Below are 24,795 nucleotides of genomic sequence, written 5' to 3'. Positions count from 1 at the left end.
TGCTGCCCAAGTGCCTTTCAGCAAGGCACAAAACAAAACCTCAGTGACTTTCAGCTTCCTCCCTGCTGATGAAGCGACGGGAGACTCAAAGCATCGAGTGTTCCTCCTCTTCGCTCCGAACCGACCTGTTGGCAGGTTCGTCCCAGCTGTGTTTGCAGGATGTTCCTCATGTTGCTGTGACTGACGTGTGAGCACAGATTTAACACAACACAAATCATCTGCCAAGTCGGAAAAACACAGAGCGAGCAGTTACAGCTGAGCAACAACGCAGGTAAAATCTGATGTCAGCGACTGGCTGCTGTCCACAGGTAAGCCGAGTGTCTCAACAGACAATAACAGGACTGAATAAACAATAACAGGATTTAAAAGCGACGGGAAGACGACGACTGGCCAAGCAGTCAGAGTTTTCTCTCCTTCGGTATCAAACTGTGCAGAACATTTAAGCAACACCAGCGAAGGCAGATTTAAGTCAATACAAAATCAAATTAGATTCGGTGGGACATGGGACTCGTTCTCAAAGTATTAGTATGTAGTATTATATAGTAAGTGTGTGTAACATAGTGTGAATTCTGATTTATCACAGTGTTTCTGTCATGATACGAATGAGCTGGGCTCAAACGATGAATCACAAAGAGCAGCGAAGTCTACAGCGTTTCTTCGGCCCAGTCCTGTAGATCTGATCCCAGATCTGTGGATGCTGCTCCGCTCTGCCAGCCTCTGGGTTTGAGGTGATCTGGTGTGGCTCACAGAAGTCCAGAGCAGCAGAGTCTTTGTTCTCTCAGCCCCCTGTTGCTCTTGTAAGTTGACAGCTGCTGGGTAATAAGTGTTTAAATTAGGTAATTAATGAGAGCTGTCCAGCGAGCGCAGTCGGCTCTATTAGTGCTGAGAGCCGTCCGCCGTCCTCCTTCTGTTAGCGCTGATCCACAGCACACACACTCTGACTGCAGTGAGGTGAAGCATGTGTCGTCATGAACTGCTACATGACTTTTATTTTCTCATTATACGCACATGCGCGTGAGTGTGTGGATAAGGAAAGGTAGAGGGTAGAAAGCAGAGCCCTGAGGGGCGCCACACCTTAAAGCACACACTGCTGTCATTACGCAGCGAGCTGGTCGGTTGGATCCCGACACCAGTACCACACCAGATTCTGGAAAGCGACTATAGCTGTCAAACAAACGCAGTGAAGTCAAAAGTACATCATGTAGTAGAGTAGACAAGGAAAGCAGACTTTGTTACTGTCCAACACTATTTACTGTACTGTAGGTTTGAATTTTTGCCTCGATGGAGACACTGTGCTGCACTAGAAGAAAATAATGCACTCAACACTCAGGTAACTTATGTACTGAAGTATTTTGCAAAATACAAATGCACCTTTTAACTGAAACTGACCAAGTTAACAACATTAAGTGGTTTTAGGCTGATACAATTTGAGTGTACTACACGACACATGGAAAGTATCAGTATATAAAGTATCGGCAGTAGTACTAATGAAGGGGTAGGACGCACTTACTTACACCAACAAACTACTTTTGCTTTGCTTGACATGCAGCATATCTTCTCATCTTTCTTTTATCACCAGCATCTTGTGTGGCTTGTGTTCTCACAGTAGCAGCAGAGATGCCACAGTGGCTCCTGAAGGGCCCCAGGGGTCCCCCGCTGAGAGCGACTTGGACCGGGACAACAGCTTTGGTCATGCTTCCAAATGTTCCCATTGATGGGTAAGAAACATGTTGGACGCCGTTCCCAAAAGAGGATCCTCCCAAACACAGCCGGAGCCAAAACCCAATCAGGCTGGGAGTCGTGGCGAGCGGCGAGGGTCCCGTTGGCAGGAGGACGGCTCACGTTGTGAAAGTGATTCGTCCGTGGCTGTGCGAGCATGAATTATTGAAGGATTAGTAATGCCGATGATGGCCAAGTGTTCGTATTCGCTCCTTCCCCTCCTGGCTGTGGACAGACACAGCAGATGCTTTTGTCCTGCTCTTGTGATTTTTCTGAAAATGTTGGACTGTGATGATAACAAAACATCTTCACAGCCGGACAAACTGGTATTGATTACTTTGGTTCGACACGGCCTGATCGGCTCCGCCCGTCAGCCCCGGGACGTCCATTGGCAGCTGATGGTTTCAGGTGTCGTCTCACGTGATGACCTTCAGCAAACGGACCAACACGACATCACAGCAGACACTCATGACACCACAGGCTCCGTGGATCGTTAGGGAAACAGCACATTTAATCTTCGGGATTTGAGTACGTGGACATGAACTTCCCATCTTTGACTCGTGCTGACAGGTTGCGTCCACGTACGCCGAGTCTGTTGACATTTCATCACTAATTCACAGACGGCTGTGACGCTGAGTGGAGTGGACAGAATGTCCACCAACATACGAAGACAACGTTCGTTTCTTAAATATAAAAACATGAACATTTCCTCAGGCTGGTGTTTAACTGTGGTCCTTTGGTGAGCTGTTACGCAGTCAAGTGACAAAAATTACATTCCCACCTCATCGCTTTAAGGCCGTAAGAGCCACAGGTGTTCACCTGAGCTCTCACTGATCACACACAGGAAGAGTTTGACGTCAGCTGGGACGAGCGAGCCTGTAGTCCCTGTGGAGGTGACGGAGGAGACGGCTTCGTGTCCCATGTCAGGCGGTGTTGACTTGTTTTTCAGGATGCGCTCGGTGTACATAAATAGCTGAACAATCCGGTTCATAGTAACATAATACTTGAGGACATCACATAAGCAGAATCCACATTTTGGATTTCTTATTGGATACTCAGTGCTTGCTGAAGCAGTGCGTGTCCTCCCTCCAGCAGTCTGTCCGTCTGTGGAGCTCCAGACGGTCACAAAGGTGAGTTTTCATACATTTAGATGCTGTCAGACACATTAAAACCTCTTCATGATAAACGCAGGGTCACATTTGTCCCCCGCTGTCCGTGCACAGTCTGTTTTCAGAGGAAGACAGCAGGTCAGTCGGTGACCGTCTCGGTCCCACGAACAATACGACTGACTGATGTGTGTATTATGGGAGGACGGAGCTGCTGGGATGAAAGCAGATAACAGAGTCTTTTCACTGCAGACAGCTGCTGACGTCCTCCAGCAGGTTTCACTGAATGGGAGGTGCTGGGAAGATGGTTGACCCTCAGCCTGGAGTCGGGTCCTGTGTGTGTGTGTGTGTGTGTGTGAGAGAGAGAGATGAGCTTCCACACACACTCACACACACACACACACACACACACACACACACACACACACCAGCTCATTCTTCCAGTTGGTTTCCATTTGAGAATGATAGTATAAACAAACCACCAACAACAAAATGGATTTCAGCTGCTTGGCTGGCAGCTTGGAGTGTGTGTGTGTGTGTGTGTGTGTGTGTGTGTGTGTGTGTGTGTGTGTGTGTGTGTGTGTGTGTGTGTGTGTGGTCAAACTGTTCCGTTCCGCCAAGTCAATGTTACATATGAAGTGTTTTTCTAAGGTTCATCTGAGGTTCTCCTGTTCTGTTTATCATACTTTAAAAAATCCTTTTCCTCTGGCTGTTTTAACTTGTGACTTTTTATTCATATTTTTCTCCAGACAGCCTCTTTGGAGGTTTATCTTTGGCCAATAAAACACTCATTTTGTGTGTGTGTGCGTGTGTGTGTGTGTGTGAGCGTGTGTGCGTGTGAGCGTGAGAGTGTGAATGTGTTTGCATGTGATGCTCCACACCAGCAGATCAATTAAAAATGGTGAATGAATAAATGAAAGGTGTTTGGGGCCATTTAAGCTGAGTTGTCCATTCAACTGAGAATAGTAACCAGGCTCTCTGGCAACATCTGGAGCCGCACCTCCACCCACCTCCACCCCCCACCACCCCACCTTCATGTATGTATAATACATGAGCTGGCGGGCGTGTGGAGAGGCCTCAGGTGAGAGCAGTCAGCTCTGCTGCGACGTCAGTGTTTCCTCTGAGTGTGGCGAGATCTTCACGCCACAGCGTGCTGTCATGTTTTAACTGGCAGTTTATTCTGTTTCCTGTTTCAACACGACGGCGGGAACAGACTGGACTTTCATGATAAAAGTTGACCTCAGAAATTTCCCACAACCGTTTTTACACGTTTCTCAAAACTCCTGAAAAGAAACTGAACACACTTCAGACTGTCTGCCTGTTGTCTGCAGCCACCAGGCAGACAACAGGCAGCCCACATGCATGTTCACACACACAGACGTCCTCTCACCTGTCAGGTGTTACAGTCAGCACGAGCTATTCAAACAGGACGAAATCTCTTTTAACCCGTCCGTCCACTTCCTGTCTCTGACCCGGGCGTGCTCAGATCAGTTCAGACGCACTTTCCAAAGTTCCTCAGTCGAAAACAAAAGAGTGCAGTGTCTGATGATGGTCTTGATCAGCAGCAACACACTCGTCGACTTTACATCAGACACTGCACTCTTTTGTTTTCACAGTTTTCCTTCAGTCCTGCAGAAGGCACATCGTGAGGCTGTGCAGCTCCATGCATGTCCAAGATTCTCTGTGACAGAGAATACATATTGTGGATGGCTTTACTCAAAGCACACAACTACAGCACTACACATGCAGAACCGCCCCACCACACCACACAGGGAACCAGAACCGCCCCACCACACAGGGAACCAGAACCACCCCACCACACAGAGACGCAGAACCACCGTACCCCACCACACAGGGAACCAGAACCACCCAACCACACAGGGAACCAGAACCACCCCACCACACAGGGACGCAGAACCACCGTACCCCACCACACAGGGAACCAGAACCACCCCACCACACAGAGACGCAGAACCACCGTACCCCACCACACAGGGAACCAGAACCGCCCCACCACACAGGGAACCAGAACCGCCCAACCACACAGGGAACCAGAACCACCCCACCACAGGGAACCAGAACCACCCCACCACACAGGGACGCAGAACCGCCCCACCACACAGGTACCTGTGTAGCTCTCTGAATGTACCTGAATGTGGTACTGATCCAGTGGTACATGTTCAGCAGCCGTTCTGTATTGTAAATGTAAAGGGCTGTAATGCTTTCCTGTACATATTCATGTCGAAGTTCTTTGACCCCGACGCTGTTCCTCTCAAACGGGAACCTGTACAATAGCTTCATGGTCATGTTGTGCTTTACCACGATGAGTCTCATGGTACTAATGCTTACTCGATTTATGTGGCTGAATACTTGTCTGTCTGCAGGTATTTGTCGCTGTAGCTGGTGGAGACGGATTGCGTTGTTTGCTACCACTTTTGTTTGAAAAGGAGCCTTAGCCACCTTGCAATACAGTACATGTGATACCATAATGTGATATGGTACAGTACTGTAAATACTCCATACAGTGTGAGTAGAGAGCTGAATGTCAGAATGTGCTTATTATGGATGAAACTGTGAAACGGCTCAGATTAGGGTGGACTCACTGTCCAGCTTCCCTCACAGTCAGGTCATGGTTTATGACGTGGTCCACCAAAGTTGTTCTTATGTCATCCGAAATAATGGTCTTTGCATGGCCTCTTGGACCACGTCCTCCTCTCTCTGTCTCTGTCTTCCTCTTCCTCTTCCTCGAGCTCTCCCTGCCTCCATGCTTGCGCTAACAACAGCTTCCAGTTATGTTACTTTGGTTTAAGCACGTGTCTGTAGTGCTCGAGCAATGGGTAACTGTAATAAAACATGTCAGCATTTCCTACATATTTTTAGGAGCTGATCAAACAAGTTTTTAACCCAAACCCCCAAAAAGCTGCACTGAGTGGGACATTTTTAAAAGTGATCTTCACATCATGTTTATTTGGACTGATATTAAAGAACAGATAATCGTGTATAAAGCTGACTGTGGAGCAGGAAGTCTGCCTCTGGTCGGGTTTCATTTCCTCCTGCAGACTTTGATGGGGTTTTCAGTGCCGTCGCCTGCAGTCGCTCTCAGCCTGCGGGGAACTCTGATTATTATTGTAATTGCATGTATGAATGGAGATTTCCAGGCCTGCAGCAGCGTGAACTGATCAAACTGTCACATGTTGTCGTCGCCCCGCGAGCTGGTCTCAGATCTGCTCACACAGCAGTCGGTCAACGAACCTCCATGTTTTCACGTCCAGGATCAGCTGATGGTCAGAAATCTGAATGTGGACTGGACTCGCAGATGAGAAATGCATGTTGAACAAACTGTGTGTGTGTGTGTGTGTGTTTCAGAGCTCCAGTTTCCTGATCCTGATTGCTCAGTGTCCTCGTTGTCATCTGAGGCTTCACCAGCAGGAGGAGCTCTGCTCATAATGCTGCACACACACACACAGCACCACGCACACACACACACACACACACACACACACACACACACACACACACACACAGTAAATTTGACACGAATCAGAATGAAACAGAAATGTGGTCTCAGCAGCCTGAACATACAGACCAAAGTGAAGTCCTTACTGTTATTGTTAAATATATAAAATCAGATTAAATTAGAAGATCAGATAATAACAGAAGGTTCACTTTGAAGAATAATTGTGGTTAATGTAATATTAATCAATAATTAGCAGAAAAGAGGACAAACTTCATGTTGTCATGTTGTCGTCTCTGAAGTGAGACGTCTGGTTCAGGTGCTTCAGCTGGACTGATGGTGGACTCAGCAGCAAATCTCCTGTTGGACTGAAGTCCACCAACTGCCACGAGTCCGACTATAAGAAGATGAGCTCATCATCAGAAGGAACAACAGAGAGCTCCTCCTCCTCCTCCTCCTCCTCTTCTCCTCCTCCTTCTCCTCCTCATCTCCTCCTCCTCCCCCTCCTCCTCCTCCTCCTCCTGTCCCCCTCCTCCTCCACCTCCTCCTCCTCTTCTCCTCCTCCTCCTCCTCCTCTTCTCCTCCACCTCCTCCTCCTTCTCCTCCTCCTCTCCTCCTCTTCTCCTCATCTCCTCCTCATCTCCTCCTTCTCCTCCTCCTCCTCCTCCTCTCCTCCTCTCCTCCTCTCCTCCTCCTCTCCTTGTCCTCCTCCACCTCCTCCTCCTCTTCTCCTCCTCCTTCTCCTCCTCTTCTCCTCCTCTCCTCCTCCTCTCCTCCTCCTCTCCTCCTCTCCTCGTCCTCCTCCTCCTCCTCCTCCTCCTCCTCCTCCTCAGCTCGGGGTCATGAAGCTGCTGTTTCAGATGAACAGTCCACCAGTAGCTGATTAAATTAACGACTGAATTAACATAATCTGATGTTTTTATATTCTCCTCTGAGCGAGCGAGGCCCAGAGCTAACCCCTCTCCTCTCCCTCTCTATCATCCATCCATCCATCCATCCATCCGTCCGTCCGTCCTGCGTCCGTCAGTCAGGCCGTCCGCCCTGTCACTCCCCATCAGTCTCCTGGGCGGCGGGATGCTGGTGGTAACCCGCGGTGATGGGAGGCCACTCTAATATGTAAAGCAGGCCGTCTGGACGCGGGCCGAGCTGTCAGGCGTCCCGGCTGCCTGTAGCTGTGAGGGAGGCCGCCGCTCGGGTCAGCCCAAATCTATGCTAATTTGACATTTCCAAACTCATTTGCATTTGTACACATCAAAGTTTTTTTCTCCTCCTTTTTAACCTCCTTCCTTCTGCTGCTGTTTGAAGACGTTCAGCAGCCGAACGAGCCAAAACTCAAATCCATCGTCACGGTGACCATCACATCACTGCTGCTGTTTAATACTTAAGCTGCTGTTTGACACGGGTGCGATCTCATCATTTCACCTCCTTTGTGTCAGTTTAGGCCAACTCGGACTGACTGGTTGTGTCCCACCTTCATGTTCAGGTCCGGATTACGCTCAGACCGAGTCTTCCTGTAAATAAAGAAACGCTGTGCGAGGTCGTGATGTCGGTGTTTCGGCTCAGCGATATGCACAAACCTCCCAACTTCCTGTCACTGACCTCACTCAGCTTTCTGTCCAGTCGGCCACACGTACCAGGAAATTAAAATCTTAAATACACACATGATTTCCATGCTCTCTTAATGTTACTGGTTTTACCTCAGACTCTGACTTCACCTCCTCCTACCCACAAGGCTTTGCTCCTGCTTGGGGGATGAGGAGGCAGCGAAAAAGTTGCACATAAAGTATTGTGTCAGATATCTGTACTGCACTCAAGTACTTGCATGTAATAATACTTTGTTGTATTTTACATCCAAAACAAACCAAATTATAAGTCAAGTTTTACCACAAAGAGGTTAAAGATCATCGTCTCACACTCTGCTGTATATTGTTTACTTTTACTTTTGGTACTTTCAGTATATTTTGCTGGTACACGTCTGCTAATGCCTGTACTACGTTTCATTTCATTCAAACTCAAACTTTTATTCAGACTCAGTAACAAGCTTATATTTCTGGTTTTTGTTTTCTGTTGTTAAGTCGAACACCGAAGAAGTCGTTTCTCTTTTCTGTGATTGTGCTGACTGCGAGGGGAAATCTGCTCTTTCTAAACTCTTCTGTTTACAACAAAGCGATTTGAATATGACCTGAAAACATCCTGATAATGTTTCCTTTAACCTCTGCTGTGATGTGGTGCGCTACAGTGGACAACGCTGCATAATGAGCGGGTGGTAAACAGTCGGGGTTCGCTTTAATCCTGCCTGCTCATGTTCGACCTCAGCTCGCCGCAGCTCCCATTAGAAACACGATCACGACTTTGTCGTCGTGTCTCTTTGACATTCAGAGGTTTATTCAGCTGCTCGCCGCCTCGGGCCGACCGCCGCATCGCACTCGCTATGTTAGCATTTATTAAGATCAGGCTCACGAGGGATTTAACGGGTGAGATCATCAAACCTCACAGTCTGTAACGTGTTTCTGTAGAACCATCGTGGCTCCTCAGCTACAGGCGAAGAACAACTCATATCTGATACGGCAGTGAAGAAACAAGCAAAAGTCCCGCATTCAAAATTTTACTTAAAGGTACAGTGTGCAGGTTTAGTGACATCTAGTGGTGAGGCTGCAGATTGCAAGCAGCAGAACAGCTCTTGACTCACAATCACAGTGGCCAGAGGAGCCTCTGGAAACGAAAGGTAACAAAACAACAAATTCTTTTTTTTATTTTTTTTTTATTTCCAGGTGATGACAGACTAATGAAAACATTATTCTGAATATTAAAATCCTACATTCTGGACCTTTAAGGACACAAATGTATTAGCATCAAAATATACTTGAAGTATGGAAAGTAAAGGAGAACAGGGAGGAGGAGGAGCAGGAGTCCACCTGGAGCAGGTCAGGTGTGCACTATAAGCTACCATGGTGATGTAGAAATAAACCTGAAAACCCAGAGTGAACCCTGAAGTTACTTCACTAGAAACCCTGCTTACAACACTGAACTCTGGTCGACCAGAGTCTGAGGGCTCTTTGGCCTTGAAATTGTTATGCTATCAGAAATATGAAAATAAGATCATCTTATTTTTCATGTCTGTAACCTGGGTTGCTTTTGTACAAATGTAAAAATAATTAGATTTATTACTCAGATTACTTTAAGTTTGATACACCAGTTGAGATTTGGTTGGTTATGAACGGTTTAGATAGCGTTTCCTGTCCGACCTGAAGCCTCGCTGCTGGTGATCTAACAGTAAGCAGAACAGAATCACTGGGGATGTGAATGTGACGCCGTGCAGCTGCTGCTTTCACCAGCCAAACTGTCACCATCAGATGTTTTCACACCTTAAAGATGCTGTTCTCACACACACACGCTGGCACACGGCTGCGCAGTGTCCGGGGGGAGGCGGCGGACGGATGGGACGGGTCACCCGGCGCGGTTGGCAGCTTGGCTCCGGCCTTGGCTCGGCTCACCGTCTGCATGCACTCGTGCTGTTGGCAGGTCACACTCAAACCAAACCACCACCTCCTCCCTTGGCTGCAGATTACACACCTACATGCTGGATGGGAGGTGAGGGGTGGAGGGGGATGATGGCGGAAGGAGGCCCCCCAACTCACACACACACACGCGCACACACACACACACACACACACACAAACAATCCTGATGTCAGCTGGCTGTGAAAGGCGGAGGCTGACCGCTTGCTGTGATTAAGCACCAACTGGGCTCCGGCCAGTGGACTGGAGCCTGGCCATGCTGCCCTGTCCTGCTTCTCCACCAGCCAACATCCTCCTCCTTCATCGCTTTCTCCTCCTCCTCTCTGAGGACGTGTCCACACTGAGCTGGCAGAATCTCTATTTTGGCATCAGGTTCACACTGACTATATCTCACCTGTGAACGGAGGCTCCGGCTCCTCAGAGGTGATGAGTTGATGGTCACATGACTGACGCTCAGGGATGTCTTCTAACCTCCTCTGTGAGGACAACGTGGCCACTCTGAGGCACTATGGAACAGGTAAATCAGACATGACATCACCAGCACCGCTAACACTACCCCCATCACCCACATAAACACCAGCACCATCACCAACATCAACACCAGCACCACCACAATGATCACTAACACCACCACCACCACCATCACCAACATCAACACCAGCACCACCAACAGCAACACCACAAACATCAACACCAGCACCACTAACATCAACAATCCAACATCAACTCCAACGCAACCAGCATCATCACTGACATGACCAACATCAACAACACCACCATTACCAACATCAACACCAACATCATCACCAACACCACCAACATCCACAACACCAACATCAAAACCACCACAAACCAACACCAACACCAGCAAAACCAACATCAACACCAACAGCAACACCACAAATATCAACAGTCCAACATCAAAACCGCCACCACCAACATCAACACCAACACCACCAACATCAAACCCACCACAAACCAACACCAACACCAGCAAAACCAACATCAACACCAACATCAACACCAACAACACCATTCACCAACATTAGACACCACCTTTTGCTCGTTTTGTAGGTCCTACAACCACTAGGAGGTGCTGTGGCTTGTAAACATATGCTGAAATGACTAATGTGGTCATTTGACTGTAGAGAACGATCTCTAATTACACCAGGACTAACCTTAATATTCATGGGGTGCAGAAATCTGATTAAGCATCAGCTGGACTCAGAACATCACTCTGTCAACCACAGGGATTGATCTAATATTCAGTCAATATAGGATCAGTCAAAATGCATCAGATCAGAGGTGACTACTCTGACTCGTTTAATCAAAGTCAGCTGAGTCAGAGAGAAAGATGGCTTCCTGTCGAAAGCAGAAACATGCACTCGCTCACATACACACGCACACACGCGCGCACACACACTCAAGACAGGACTTTGGCTTATGGTGCATGAAGTCCGGACTGCAGCCAACTCCTCTCCAGCCTCTGTGGACTAATCTGAAGCTACTGCTCGCCTGCTGCTTCAGTGAGCACGCCCCGTGGAACACGCCATCCAGGCCGCCGCCACTCTGCCTCACCCAGCCTGTAGCCTCCAGCTCCTCCATCCATCCATCTATCCATCTGGGCCAGGCTGGCCTGAGCCCACATCGCCTCCATCACGTATGATGTCACGGTTTCAGCAGGACCTCCAGGGATGGATGGAGAGCACATTAGTGATGTCACATCAGAAGAGTGACACAAGGTGAAGGGTTCACTCAGAAAATAGTTCACAGGTTTTGCAAATCATCCATCAATTTTTTAACTGATCTGAAAGCTGCACCTGAGCACTCACCTGTCACCTTAGACTGACCTGTCAGAGGGCTATAGGACAGAAAACCCGACTCGGCATGTACTGGTCATCAGGCAAACTGGACAAACTCCTGGCTGGCTGCTGCGTCCCTCTGATTATAAATCTGCATATTGTTGATTTCCAGTCTAGTGTCAGTCCCACAAAACTACTGGTGAGAATGAAGCACTGTATGTGGGAAATGATAACTGCATTAAAATATATAATCTGGTCAGACAGCTGAATATGAACATAAATCACCTTAGTGTCATCACAGTTGTAAGAGTGAAAACGTCTTACTGATGAACAGGATGTTCTTCCTGCCTTACTGTCATTGTCCACAGAGTCTGTTCTTGTTTTTTGTCTGCCCCCTGAGTTCATCGGTGTGGCGCTTTTCCACAGCTGAGGAAGTTTTATATTTCGGTGTGTCTTTGAATGCATCAACAGGAGTTTTCTGGAGGAACCCAGCCTGGCTTCATCGTTTGTTTGATAATGAATCTGACTGTGAGGAAGTTTCAGGTATTTGGACAACAACTCACAGCAGAAAGTCTGATTTAATTCTTTTTAATCACACTCAGGGTGTGTGATTTACAGCTCAGTACTGGAAATAATATATAATAAAATGTTTTTATACTTTTAATTCTTATTCATAATCTTCATGTTTAACTGTGTCACTTCATCATTCAGAGCACATTTCTTTACATCGGTTTTTCTACTTATTCCATTGAAATGTTGTATTTTACAACTCTTATTTCCACTATCAGTGCAGTGCAGAAGCTTTAGGCTCTGACCCAGAAGTGAGAGCTCACTTAAAATCAACTTTTTGGAAAAATGAGCAATAAAATGATTTAAAGATGGCAGCAAACAGGAAACTCATAATCCAAAGCATGACTGCAGCAATCACGATCAAATCCTCTCCTGTTACTTTCTCTGTCAGCAGGATGAATCCAGAAAACTTATCGATGACATTTGCTGTACAGATTCGTTCTGGTCTGAGGAGCGGATCAGGGAGCAGAAAATGGAGACTTTACTTCACATCTGAAAGCTTTCAGTGTCTTTTTGTCTGGTGGAAATAAAATGATTGCATCCCTTCAGGTCTGCAGTGATTAAGAGTTTTGACCTCTCAGCGAGACTCAGCAGACCTTCAGCTACAGGATGCTATCACAACCAAAACCATTTGACGTCCGTGTGTGTTTCCATAGCGTGTTTGGTTGTGTTATCCTGCTACGTGTCCTCTGTTATGTTTGTGATACTGACTGCCAGGGGCCCCCGGAGGCTCCCGACGGCCCCTGTCAGCTCTGTCTCTCACTGCTGTCCACATATTAATCAGATCCATGGACTCCATCATCATTTATTGGTTGATGATGGAGGCTGTTGTGTGTGTGTGTGTGGGTTGGTGGACTGTGTTGCTGGGTTGATGATGAGGGAGGAAAGGTCAGAGGACAGCACTCAGAGGAGGAGGCTGGCTGTCCTCACGGCAGTGAACGCACCGTCGAGCCGCTTCCTCATTTCATGTGGAAAAACCAACTAATTACGTGGAAATATGATAATGTATAACGCTGGGGGAGCCGCCCGCCCAGGCCCTCTCGTTACCCAGACTCCCCTGCTCCTTCCCACCCTCTCTCTCCTGGTATTTCTCCCAGGGAGTCTCGCCCTTTCACGAGTGGAGAAACATTAGCAGCCAGTCCGGCTTGTTTTGCATCAAAACGATGCCTCATTTGCATAATCTCAGGATGAGCTCCTCCCTCCTCATTGCTGCCAGGGAACATCAGACACCCCCTCCCAAAAAAAACAAACCTCCTCATCTTCCTCAGGAGGTGATACACCCCTTCTCATCCTCTGTCTGCCCACTCGTCTAATAATTCCTTCATTCGAGCCTCACCTGATGCTGCCAGCCAGGCTCCAGGCTGGTGTGTGTGTGTGTGTGTGAGATCCGTTTCCCCTTGCTGACTCCACCCAGTGCACGATGTCACTCCATCCCCTCCTCAGGGTGGAGGGCGTCAGTCAGCCAGCAGTTCCGACGTATTAAAGCTGACAGATTCCCAGTGTGACTCTGAGCCTCCGCTGGTCACCAGTATGACCCTTTAATGGAGCTAATGGGCCTGAGAGAAGATCGAGCTCAACCACAGACGCTCAGACACTATCACTGACGCACACACACACACAGGTCTCGTCCATGAACCGAACCACAGACGAATAGTGCTAGAAAATACAATACAATAAAACAACTCAATAAACTGAGGAAATCAGTGAAAATGGAGGACACCAGTAAGCAAAGGCGAGCCGGCTGAACGTTCAGACCGCCATCAACGTATTCTGGGCTCTGCTGTCACCATGTGAACGAAACGTGTGAGGGCTGCTTAGAGTTAAGATTTCTGTGGATGATTTTTGGTTCAGCAGGAAGTTCTCATCTATTGCAGCTGTTTGTTTTGTTGTCTGGGTTACATCTGAATTAATTCACATGAATTAATTCAGATTTGTTCAAACTTGACTGTTCAATGAAGTGATGGCACTCAATAGTATGCAGTAAGAAGTATTTTTGTATTCATTATCAGTTCATCATATCAGCAGATTATTTGAATTTTGTGTGCTCGTATCAGAAATGTTTCATCTGGAGGTTTCATCTCCAGATCATAAAAGCCTTAATAACAAAATATTCTCTGAAACCATGAAACATCTCTTTGTTTCTGCTCTACTGTACTGTTGCACTGCAGCTAGTATTTATTAAAAAAAAGTAATTTATTGTTTTGTACCCTCAGGAGAGGGTAATACTTATAGATAGTAAATGAATATCTTTGGGTTCTGGAGTGTTGGGCATCGCTTTGTGCTCAGCAGCTTTATCATTTTCTTATATTTGACAGACAAAATGACTTTGCGTTTAGTTTAGAAAATCCAGAATTAAGTAATTTTGAAAATGATCAGTAGCTGCAGTCCTACATTCTCTACGAACTGCTCTACATAACGCATTTGTTGCTACGCCTGGTCACATGCCACACGACAAAACATGAGATGAAGCAGTCACATGATCAGGATTGTCCCACACCTCAGCAGAGCTGTGTGGACGTCACCGGCACTTTGCATGTGTCTTTCTGCAGCCACAGCGTCTTATTCTCCCTGTGTTGTAGCCATGGACCACTGACACTGAGCAGGCAGTGATGCTGGAGGAATATTCAGCATTTCACTCTGAATCTCTTAATAAAGACGTCCTTCTCTCTCAGCCTCTTGTTGTGGGAAGAGACAGGACGGACGCCACCTGTGGACGCTGCTCAGAGCTGAACGGGTGCCACGAGGCTGGCAGCGGCCCGCTGCTCTGATTCTCCTGCCAGCTCATCGCCAGTGGAGAGCTTTCAGTAGACGGATCCAAACCCGAGCTGCTTTAATCTCTCACTTTATTCGTGGCTGTAAAGAGGCTCTGCAGAAACGAGCAGCTTCAAATGGAAGGTTGTCAGCTGCTTACCTGATACTTACTGCACCCCAAAAAACTGCCTTTCTAAGCAGCATGGACACATTCTCACTTCCTCTGCCAACAGATCTGTTGAAAGGCGTCGGCCGCCAACAGAAGGAAGGCTGCCGTCGTCCAGCATACAGCCCACCTCGGCAGATTCAACACCCAGAGAATCCACCGCTCCGTGAACACAAAATGTCCCCCAAGTTCATGGCCAACAAAGTAACTCAGTCGAAAAGACGATTCCTGCTCTTCTTGTTTCTTTCCTGCCTCCACTGGCCAGTACAGACTGTTCCAGGGTTTAATTATGGGTCAGTGAGGAAGGGAAATTAATTTCAGGCGGTGGAGGAGTCACGGCGTCAGGCTGACAGGGACCCCGGGGCCGAGGAGGTGGGCACGGGGCCAAATGCCGTGGCAAAGGGTAGCAGTCAGAAGTGATCAGAGCACGCCGGACAGTCGACTGGAAGTCAGTCAGAGCTGCAGCGACGTTTCTGGCATCGAAGCCTGCAAATGAACATAAATCCAGTGTGACAGACACGCCTCAACTTCAGTGCAACTTTCTTCATCTGACCTGTCAGTGCTGAGGTCAAACACAGAGATGTACAGGGTTTACCTTTTCCTAATTCTAATGATTGTCAATAGTCTTTAAAAACATGCATGTCACCATGAAGCTCCTATCAAGTATAAAACAATGTCTGAGAGAGAACTAACAGATAAAAACGTCACCCAAAGACCTGACATGTACATGAAACGTTCTTGGGAAGGAGAATCAACAGATAAAGCAGCAAATATGAATAATTACAGCAAAAGGTGGCATCTACAAAGAAAAATATACACATAACTGAATAAAAATCAGAGAGGATAAGAGTCATTAGACAGAAACATAATCACCAAACAATTTTAAATTCATGAATTTAACTCCAAAATTCAATTATTTATGTTAAGTGCTGCCAAAATTAAACTGGATCCATTTGATCAAACTGAAATTCACGTCTGCGTCAGTGACGTGCAGTCAGGGGAGGCAGGTGAGGCTGTGCCTCACCTGTCATTATGGGAAGAAAAAACCAAAAAAAATTAAATGATTATATTTAATCAGTAATTTGTGCTTTGCAGTCATTTTCCATTTAAATTTACCATTTTTGGGTGTTTTTTTCAAAATCGTTGAATTTCCACATTTGCCGTTCAGATACAAAGAAGTGACGTGCGGTGAGGCAGCAGCAAGTTGAGCCTCACCTTGGATTGCGCAATGCCTGTGCAATCAGACGGCACTGCTGTCTCTCTGTATGTCGATATAAAAATGTTCGATCACCTGTACTGTATGAGCTGAGTTTACATAATTTAGCAGATGTATATGATGTACCGTGTTTGTTTGTATAAACAACTGTGTGAGTGACGCTGAGCGATCGTAACACGCCGGTGAAAAGCCACTGAGTGAGGCACGCAGTTCTCCTGCCTCATGTTAGGGGGCGCCGGTGATCCCCGAGATTATGACGCGTCAGCTAAAAAATAATGGAATAAGCGATATCAGAATCAGAATCAGATCAGATCAGAATTCCTTTATTAATCCCTGGAGGGAAATTCTTGTTTCTACAGACAATTGCACATGCAGTATTCCTGACCAAGAAAGGAGAAAAGTGCAGAGTATAAAAATAGGATAAAACAAAAACTAAAAACTCAAGTACAGGTATTTACAAAAAACTGTATTCAAAATTTTTTAAGAAAATTTAAAAATACAGGTATGTACAATGTGTAAAAGTAGAAGTAGCCAATATGCTTCTCTGAAAACATACAGTCGAAACAGGACTGATCAAGCACGACTTTCTTCCCTGGCAGTGATATCCATTGAGACAGAGAGACTTTCAAAACTGAAGAAAGACAAGCAACACTTCTACAAACAAGTTATTGATTCTTTTCTTCAGAAGGAGCGGCGAATGGACTTTATTTATAAGTAAATGTAAGACGATAATAACTTTTTTGCTTTTTTCTATGCTGCAGTTTGGATATGAAAAAAAAACATGTTGAAATGACATTTTAAACAAAACACGTTAACTGTTGTCAATCAAATGGTGAATAAGTTACTCAGTATGGTTCATATGTTTGTAAATCTGACCGATTACGTCAGTGCCTCACCAGCCATTAACCTCACCGCACGTCACTGGTCTGCGTGATGCATAAAACGTGACGTGCTCAGCAGTTCTTCACATGTCAGTCTGGGTTAAGGTCAGATTGTTTTATTTAATAAATAAACCTCAGATAAGGTTAAATGAGATGTGTGTGGAATCCAAACCTTTTCACGACTAAAACAACACAATTATCATCAGCAGAGCAACGAGGAACAACTGATATCGACTCTGATTCGAGATGAAGGAAGCTCCTCATGACTTCCTTGCTGCTGGATGGTTTTTCCAGTGATCAGAGCCTCCACGGGCCGAGCTCCGTGCAAATGTCTCCGTGTCTTTCTGACAACATGTGTTTAAACACTCAGACTCAGAGGAGACGCTCTGAATGCTGACCTCGAACACCAGTACGCAGCTCGGGCAGGAAACCACAGTCCACACAGGGGGATCCAGCTGATCCATCCAACTCTCTTAAAAACTACTGGTCAGACTACCAGGAAACCTCCTCCGGTGGACAGGATAAATTAATCGTGCAGTTAGCCGAGCACCACATGGTGAAGACTTTTCGTTTCACAAAGATCTTCACCAGCTTCACCTCCTTTAATGAACAGGGAAGCCTTCATAACACAGCCAAGAAAAGACTTAATACTGACTGGCTCACTTTGCTGTCTGGTAGGTCATAAGGGACCAAAATGGGTCACTGGGCATGACATTGATGGTTTTACTATTGTGGAAGACATCAGCAGCTGGACGCCTTGCGATGTCCAAACTCACGAGTCAGAATATATTTGTCTTCTCTCTGTTCGACAAACTCCACGCATTCAGGTTCACAGCTGTGTGGTTTTGCTGGCTTTTCCCCCAAAACAAGACAGGCCAGGATGATACACCCCTTCAGACGCCATGATGGTCTTTCTGGTGACATCGTGCAGGTGGTTAGACAGCAAACAATGATTGGCTGGGCACCGGTATGTAGTCTTCTGTCCAGTTTGTTCTTTAACTGCTGGCTCTTCCATTAAAGAGGATTTCTTTTTCCTGCTTCTGCATGAAGTTTTCCTCTGCTGTGTGTTGTGCAAAGAGGTGAACAGGTCAGATCTGCTCTCCTTTCACTCAGCTCACTGGAGTGTTTCAACCTGTCAGTTAATGAGGGCAACAGAGGGGACGGACAGAAACACATGTGCCCCTGTTAAATCATTTTCACACAGGACTCTTGAAGAAAAACAATATAGCTGAGAGCAGTCTAAAGTTATTGTAAGCTGGATTTTGCCAACTTGCCAACTTGCCAACACATCCTCATTCCTAAACACATGCAGAGGACACAGACGAGACTAATGTTTGAAATGGTGAGAGTTTGGTCAGGTTTAGGCAACAATAGTACTTAGCATCATGAAAACACATATCTGTGTGTTGACCCATCCATCCTGGCCTCCTCCCTACACAGACTTTGTCCTCAAAGCATGACAAGAGTTTATAAGATACAAAAACTCACTTGACAACAAACAGGAACTTGTTATTCACATGACGTCCTCAGGAAATTCTAATCCACTGGGTGCAAGTCTGTGATGTGGAAAGAAGGCCAGAAAAGAGAGCAAAAGGTTTTCACATTTATCTGCAAAGAGGCAGTGAGACGGGGGGGCTGTAAAAGTCCTGGAAACCTCACAGCACATTTCCTGTCTGCTCTCCCTCTCCCTCTCTCCCTCTCTCCGGTTTGGCTTTAGGACAGACTCAACCAGTCGAGTCGCCCTTTGTTCTCCCGTCTCACAGTTTACCCCCTCTCTCTGTGGTGTTGGATGGCAGACGTGTCGGGGTGACGGAGAGCTGTGGAATAAGGGGTGGTGGTGACAAACAGGGAGTGCGAAATGTGTGTGAATGTGTGTGTGTGACAGCATTCCTCCTCCTCTGAGCGCGTGCAGAAGGTGAGGAAGACGGAGACGAACGGCGGAGCTGCAACAACCAGAGGTAGGTGCCAACGCATGCCGACACACACCCCCAACAGGCCTCCAAACAGAAAGGAAATGCAGATTAGAGGGAAATGGGGGCATTTCCTTCCATTTATTTTCCAATTCCTCTCTCCTTTGGCTTCTTTTTAAACTAAAACAATCACACACTCGCAAACACACACATTCATGGAAGTCGCTTCATTTTTTCAGGCTGAGGGTTTGATTGAAGTTGCTGGAGTTCAGTGAAAACTTTCTCTGTTGTAGCGTTCAGCTCCTGCAGGGCTGCAGATGATACCTGCTGCATCTGCCGCAGACCAATAAACTCACTATATGTACAGACAAACTCACCATGTAGACAGACCAACTACAAAATGATTAGTAAGACTAATGCATTACAGTTGCACTCTTGATCAAACACGTATGTAAGTATGGGCAGATACATTTCCATACAGACAAACTAATACATAAGCAGATAAACTGGTGTACAAAAATTTAGGATCAGTAATCTTAAATGTTTTAAGTACGATTAAGTTATCTGAAACTACAGTGCAGATAAACAGATAACCTCAACATACAGATAAACTCACGTAGGATCAGGACAATGGACTGTACTTAGATGGTGTTCATCTGGTCTGACTGATCACTCAAAGCACTTTACAGCAGCAGTTTGCTGTTCAGTGTCTTGTCCCAGGACACTTTGACATGTGGACCGCAGACACAAGGGAATGAACCACCGACCTTACGACTGGTGGATGACCACTCGACCTGCTGAAGGCCCTGGTGTGAAAGCAACACTTTCTGCGTCTCTTATTATTTTTATACCGACTTTAGTGTGAACTGATGTTTGAACAGATAAACTCACTGTATGAACCAACAAACTCTATCAGATAGATAAACTAACTTACAAACCAAAAAACTGAGTGTTAGCTTAAAATAAACGGATTAGTCAGCAGGACTTCATTATTTAGCTCAGGCCAGCCAATTCAAATAATTCAAATAAAGGCGAGCTGATGTTCAAGACAGTTTTAAATGAGTGATTATTCAATATTGGTTCAGCCATAAAGAATTTAACACAGCTTCTGAGAGTATCTCAGCAGCAGCAGCAGCAGCAGCAGTAGAAGTAATACCTGTTATTGTTGATCATGTAGCTATAGTAGTGGTATACAGCTGCTAACTGCATTAGCAGTTGTTAGTTTCATTCACACTTGTCACACTAACACCGGTGTTCTGCAGTGGAGGGTTTCACTGTCTTCACAGTGTAAAACATGGAAGTCTGGGGACAACACTTCAGTTCAAAGGTTTTAAATGTGGGCACCATCTGAAGACTGTGAGCATCAGTGTTCAAAGACCTGTGTGGGTCTGATCGCGGTCAGATCTGTACTTAATTATGGTTTTTCATTCGGGACAGTGTTGGTTCACCTCAGAGCTGCAGTGTGTGTTTCCCATTCAGCAGCAGTGAGTCACTTCCAGACCTCGCAGCAGCTGGTGGATCATTTAAGAGGAGTCCCGGCGCAGCCTGAGTCCTCCGGTTTGGAGCTGTCCCATCCAACACTTCTGCAGAGACAAGACACCAGTCCACAGGCTGTGCAGGTGAGACTGGACAATAACTTCCTCTTAATCTGTAAGGGATCTTGACTGGAGAATTTCTGTTATCTCCCTGAAAAACCTTTGGTAAAACTTTAATTCTACTAAGACTTTTTTCAGTGCACTAACCTGTGCAGCTGATGCTATAGCCACATGAGTTATAAATGTGTTGGTGACAGAAAACTAAAACTGACTTCAAATCGATTGTTTTATGTAAAATTGGAACAAGACTATTGCCTCATTTCCACTGTATGGTTTGACTAAGCTGGACTCAACTCACCTGAAATTGCTTTTTCATTGTGAACACTTGTGGATAGCTCCTGGTATCCTGTCCTTTGTGTTTGGTATCAGCACGGCTGAAGTTCCAAGTGAGCTGAGCTGGTAAATGGTGGAGATTGGTCAGAGAGACTCGTCATTTGCCCGACATGATAACCCTGCATCCTGCGTTCATGCTGAAGATGACGTCAGTCTCATGCTGCGTCGCTAAGACAGTTAGCTAAGATCCCACCGAAGTTGAGCAGGTAGCAGCTGCAGCTGCTTTGAGCTAAATGCTAAAGTGGAAAAGTAAGCAGGTTTCGTCATCCGCTGATCATTAATGTCTCTACAAAACATCTTAGAAATCCATTAAACAGAGATTTCGGTCTCGACTGACCATCTGTAGGACAACACTGTCAGTTTGGTTAAATATTAAAATAAAACATGCATGCTGATTATTTATCTACTGTGGAAGCAGTTTTAACTTCTTTCATCTGTTTGTCACCACACCTGTGCAGTTAATTTTTTGGAGTCAAGTTCTGGCTGTGCTATTCTGATGGAGGCTGGGTTCAGGATTCGGTCAGGGTTTCGCTCACCAGGTGTACTGTAAAGTAACTGAAGTAGTTAGTTATTCCATCTTACTTACCTGCTAACGTTAGCACTGATTCCTTCTGATTCTCCAAAATAATGAACAGCACGAATGAGATGTATAATGTTATGAGCTGCCGTCAGAGCTCACACTCTTCCGTCATCTTTTCAGTGGATTTAATTGAACTGCTAATTGCTTTGCTGTTTGGGATTTTTAACACGCTGTTTGGATGGTTAGTCGCACCTGTCATCACGGAGCTTAGTTATCAGCCTGATTGTATAAATATGAGTGTCAAACAAGCAGTTTTAAAGGAGTTTTAACTGTGGGATTCATGGAGTAACAATGTCGGCCCTCAAGCTGGTTCACAGCTGTGATCAGTGTGACCACAGCTGTTACGCTGTTGGAGATGAATTGAAACAATTTTTGCAAAAACCGAATCCAAGGAACAACAAAACCCTAAACAGCACAGTCACAAAGTTTTCAGAAATGTTTTCTGTAAGCGTTAAGAGTCGCACAGCACCATGTAAAGTTTGTTTCCACAGAGTCACATCCAGCTGAAACCTCAAACTAATGAACCGACGCTCGCCTGACTGGATGGGAAGTGACACGCCGGCCCCATTTGGCGCCCTGCTTTGATCCTGAAAACAACCTCCCCCTTGCCCTCCCCCGCTCCACCCGTCCCATGCCATTTCCAGCACCTCTGTGGGGTCATGCAGATTAACCCCTTGTTTCCTGCAGTGGGCTTTAGTCTGAAGTGAAATGGAGGGTGAAAGCGTTTTCCGGCTGGCGGTGTGGAGCAGTGGGGGACGAAGGCCGGCTGACCAGCTGCTTTGCTAAGGGCAGCCTTAGGGATTTAGAGCCGAGAAACTGATCATTTTTAGCAGTTTTAAGTGGTAGTTTGGAGATGTTTGGGATTTTGTGTTGTGAGTATTTACAAAGTCAGATTCAGGATTGAGGGAAGAAGTTTGCGTGCTGGAAGAGGTCAAGGCTTACATTTACAGTTGTGTTTATTAGCTTTTGACTGCACTGAATTTGATTTGTAATAGCTGGAGAGCACCTGGAGTTGAATATTAGATTGCTTTAAAGCTCCACCAGTCAATAGTTTTTTAAATATTAACAACAGTTCAAATGTGTGACGTGCATTGCATCGCGTTACAGTAACCACTTTTTTCGGTTAAAAAGTAGTGTAACGCGCTACTACTGAAAATTTGGTAACGAAACGTAGTTCCTTTGTCAATTCGGCGCAAAGTTAGCCCACTTTTCCCAGGGACAGATTTGACAGTGACGCCGCCTTCTCGGCTGCGCGCCTGCGCAATAGTCAAGCGCTCTTACTCCGCGCCGTAGTGACAGAAGCTGTTAGCATGAAGAGAGCGGCGAGAAGCAGCGAGAGGCAGCCAACGAGCAGCTAACTTTTGAGAAATGGAGGAGTTCCCATTACTTCGACCTCGTTGAAACTAAGGGGAGGAATGTGAGTGTGAGGTGTACACTGTTCCTTGGCCAGAAACTTTTGTTCATTGCCGTGAACTCACCTGCCAACCTCACCAAGCGTTTGAAAGGAAAACATGCTAACATGACGCTTGTAGCTCAGGACCCCCGGGGAAATGGTGATATGTCAAGTCCAAGCACAGACAAGCAGCTAAAACTTCATTTTCACCAGGTAACCAAACAGTAGTTGGACAAACTCGCTTCAGTCATCGTCGAAGAAATGTTGCCCATGATTTAGATGAGGCATGTTTTATTTCGAGACATATGAACAGTTTTGAGGTTTTCATCATGTTGTTCCTAAGGAGCCTATTGATACGATTTTCACGAGCTTTGCACCAGTTTCCGGGTAGCCTGTTTAATGCAGGAGTATAAGGCTGTAGAACAGGCATCTCAAACCGGTCCACAGGAGGGCCGCTGTGGCTGCAGGTTTTCTTTCCAACCAAGTAGCAGCACACCAGACTTGACTCATTTAATCAACTGATCTCCGTCTTCAGACAGCTGATTGGTCACACAGTGTGCTCTTGGTTGGTTGGCACAAAAACCTGCAGCCACACCGGCCCTCCTGTGGACCGGTTTGAGATGCCTGCTGTAGAAGAAGCCCTTAATTGTGTTCACCTGTATGCCCATAAGATGCATCGATTCGGCTGTTTTGTCTGATGAGCTTGCTTTAGTGGTGATGCTGAAGCCTAATAGCCCAATGTTTTCTTATCAAGTGCGCTGTTTGTGGCATTTTTAAAATGAAAAGCACAGAAGATGCACCTGTTATGTCCTCCATAGCAGAACTTTATGTAGGCCTGCACATTAAGGAACAGACATGGGGTTCTGCCCAAAGTCGAGCAACATAAGAGTAACATAAAAAGTTACTTTCCATCAATAACTAAGTAAAGTAATGGCTTACTTGTTAAATAAGCAACGGGCAAACGCTGCTTTTTAAAAGTAACTTCCCCAGCACTGGTGGCGTGACAGGAGTCTGTCGTTGTGTCAAATCTAGACAAACTTATTACCGACTCTGCAGCTCAGCGGAGCCTTTAAGTCTGCTTTTACTCTTATTTTTATTGCCTTTTGCCTTGTTCAGGCTCAGCTGTGATAAATCCACTTTTTAGTGTGAAAGTTTAGTGTCAAGAAGAAGATACTGTCCTGTCTTCCTGTTGTTCAGACTTTCTTCTCCACAGGTTGTGGTGACACCAGACAGAAGAAAATGATGTGTTTGGCAGACAGACTGAATGGAAATCACTGGAAACACTAAAAGACAGAGGGCTCCATCAGCTACGGTTCATATCTTCAGAATAAACCTTGCCCCCTGAACCTGTGCAGCCAGTGGACTTTGCTAATCCAAAATGGGTGTCGTCAGCGGGTTGCTGCTGCTGGCGGTGGCGGCTGTCTGCAGTGGGAGTCTGGTTGTGGTGAACTCGGGGGTGGAGGTCACCAGGGGTCGATCGGTGTTTATCACGGAGAAGGAGCTGAAGATCAGCGCGGACCCAACCGTAGACTGTAAGGTGGAGGTGGTGATGAATGAACCCGTCACTCAGAGGGTGGGGAGGCTGACTCCACAGGTGAGAACACACCTGCTGTGCTTACAGAGCCAGCTGACACTGTGTGAACCAGTACAGTGGTGTTACCGGTGTTTTGTTTGCAGGTGTTTGACTGCAGCTTTCTAGAGGACGAGGTGAAGTATGTCCACAATGGCAGTCCTCAGCTGAATGAGGACTCAGTGATGTTAAGAGTCTACAGGTAAGTTAGCATCAGTGGCAGAATAAAAA

At 46.2% G+C, this 24,795-nt stretch overlaps 1 protein-coding gene across 7 annotated transcripts in view; it reads left to right on the top strand.

The window, feature by feature from the left end:
- The first annotated feature begins 20,599 nt into the window (after positions 1-20,599).
- frem1b (Fras1 related extracellular matrix 1b) overlaps positions 20,600-24,795 on the top strand; it is a 31,334-nt gene continuing 27,138 nt past the window's right edge. For 4 of the 7 annotated variants that reach the window (XR_006843551.1, XM_046391104.1, XM_046391102.1 and 1 more), the window contains exons 1-3: positions 22,828-23,207; positions 24,208-24,588; positions 24,672-24,766. Coding sequence is in view for 6 of the 7 variants with exons in the window: in XM_046391104.1 (XP_046247060.1) it covers positions 24,373-24,588; positions 24,672-24,766 (311 nt within the window). In the remaining variant the exon portion in view is untranslated. Of the gene's footprint in view, positions 20,713-22,826; positions 23,208-24,207; positions 24,589-24,671; positions 24,767-24,795 lie in introns of those variants that run through there. The other 3 variants (XM_046391101.1, XM_046391105.1, XM_046391100.1) reach the window with 3 other exon arrangements.

The sequence above is a fragment of the Scatophagus argus genome, chromosome 6, assembly GCF_020382885.2.
Source record: "Scatophagus argus isolate fScaArg1 chromosome 6, fScaArg1.pri, whole genome shotgun sequence".
NCBI lineage: Eukaryota > Metazoa > Chordata > Actinopteri > Scatophagidae > Scatophagus > Scatophagus argus.
The sequence above is the reverse complement of the archived record's forward strand: the minus strand, read 5'-3'. Positions and strand labels throughout refer to the sequence as shown.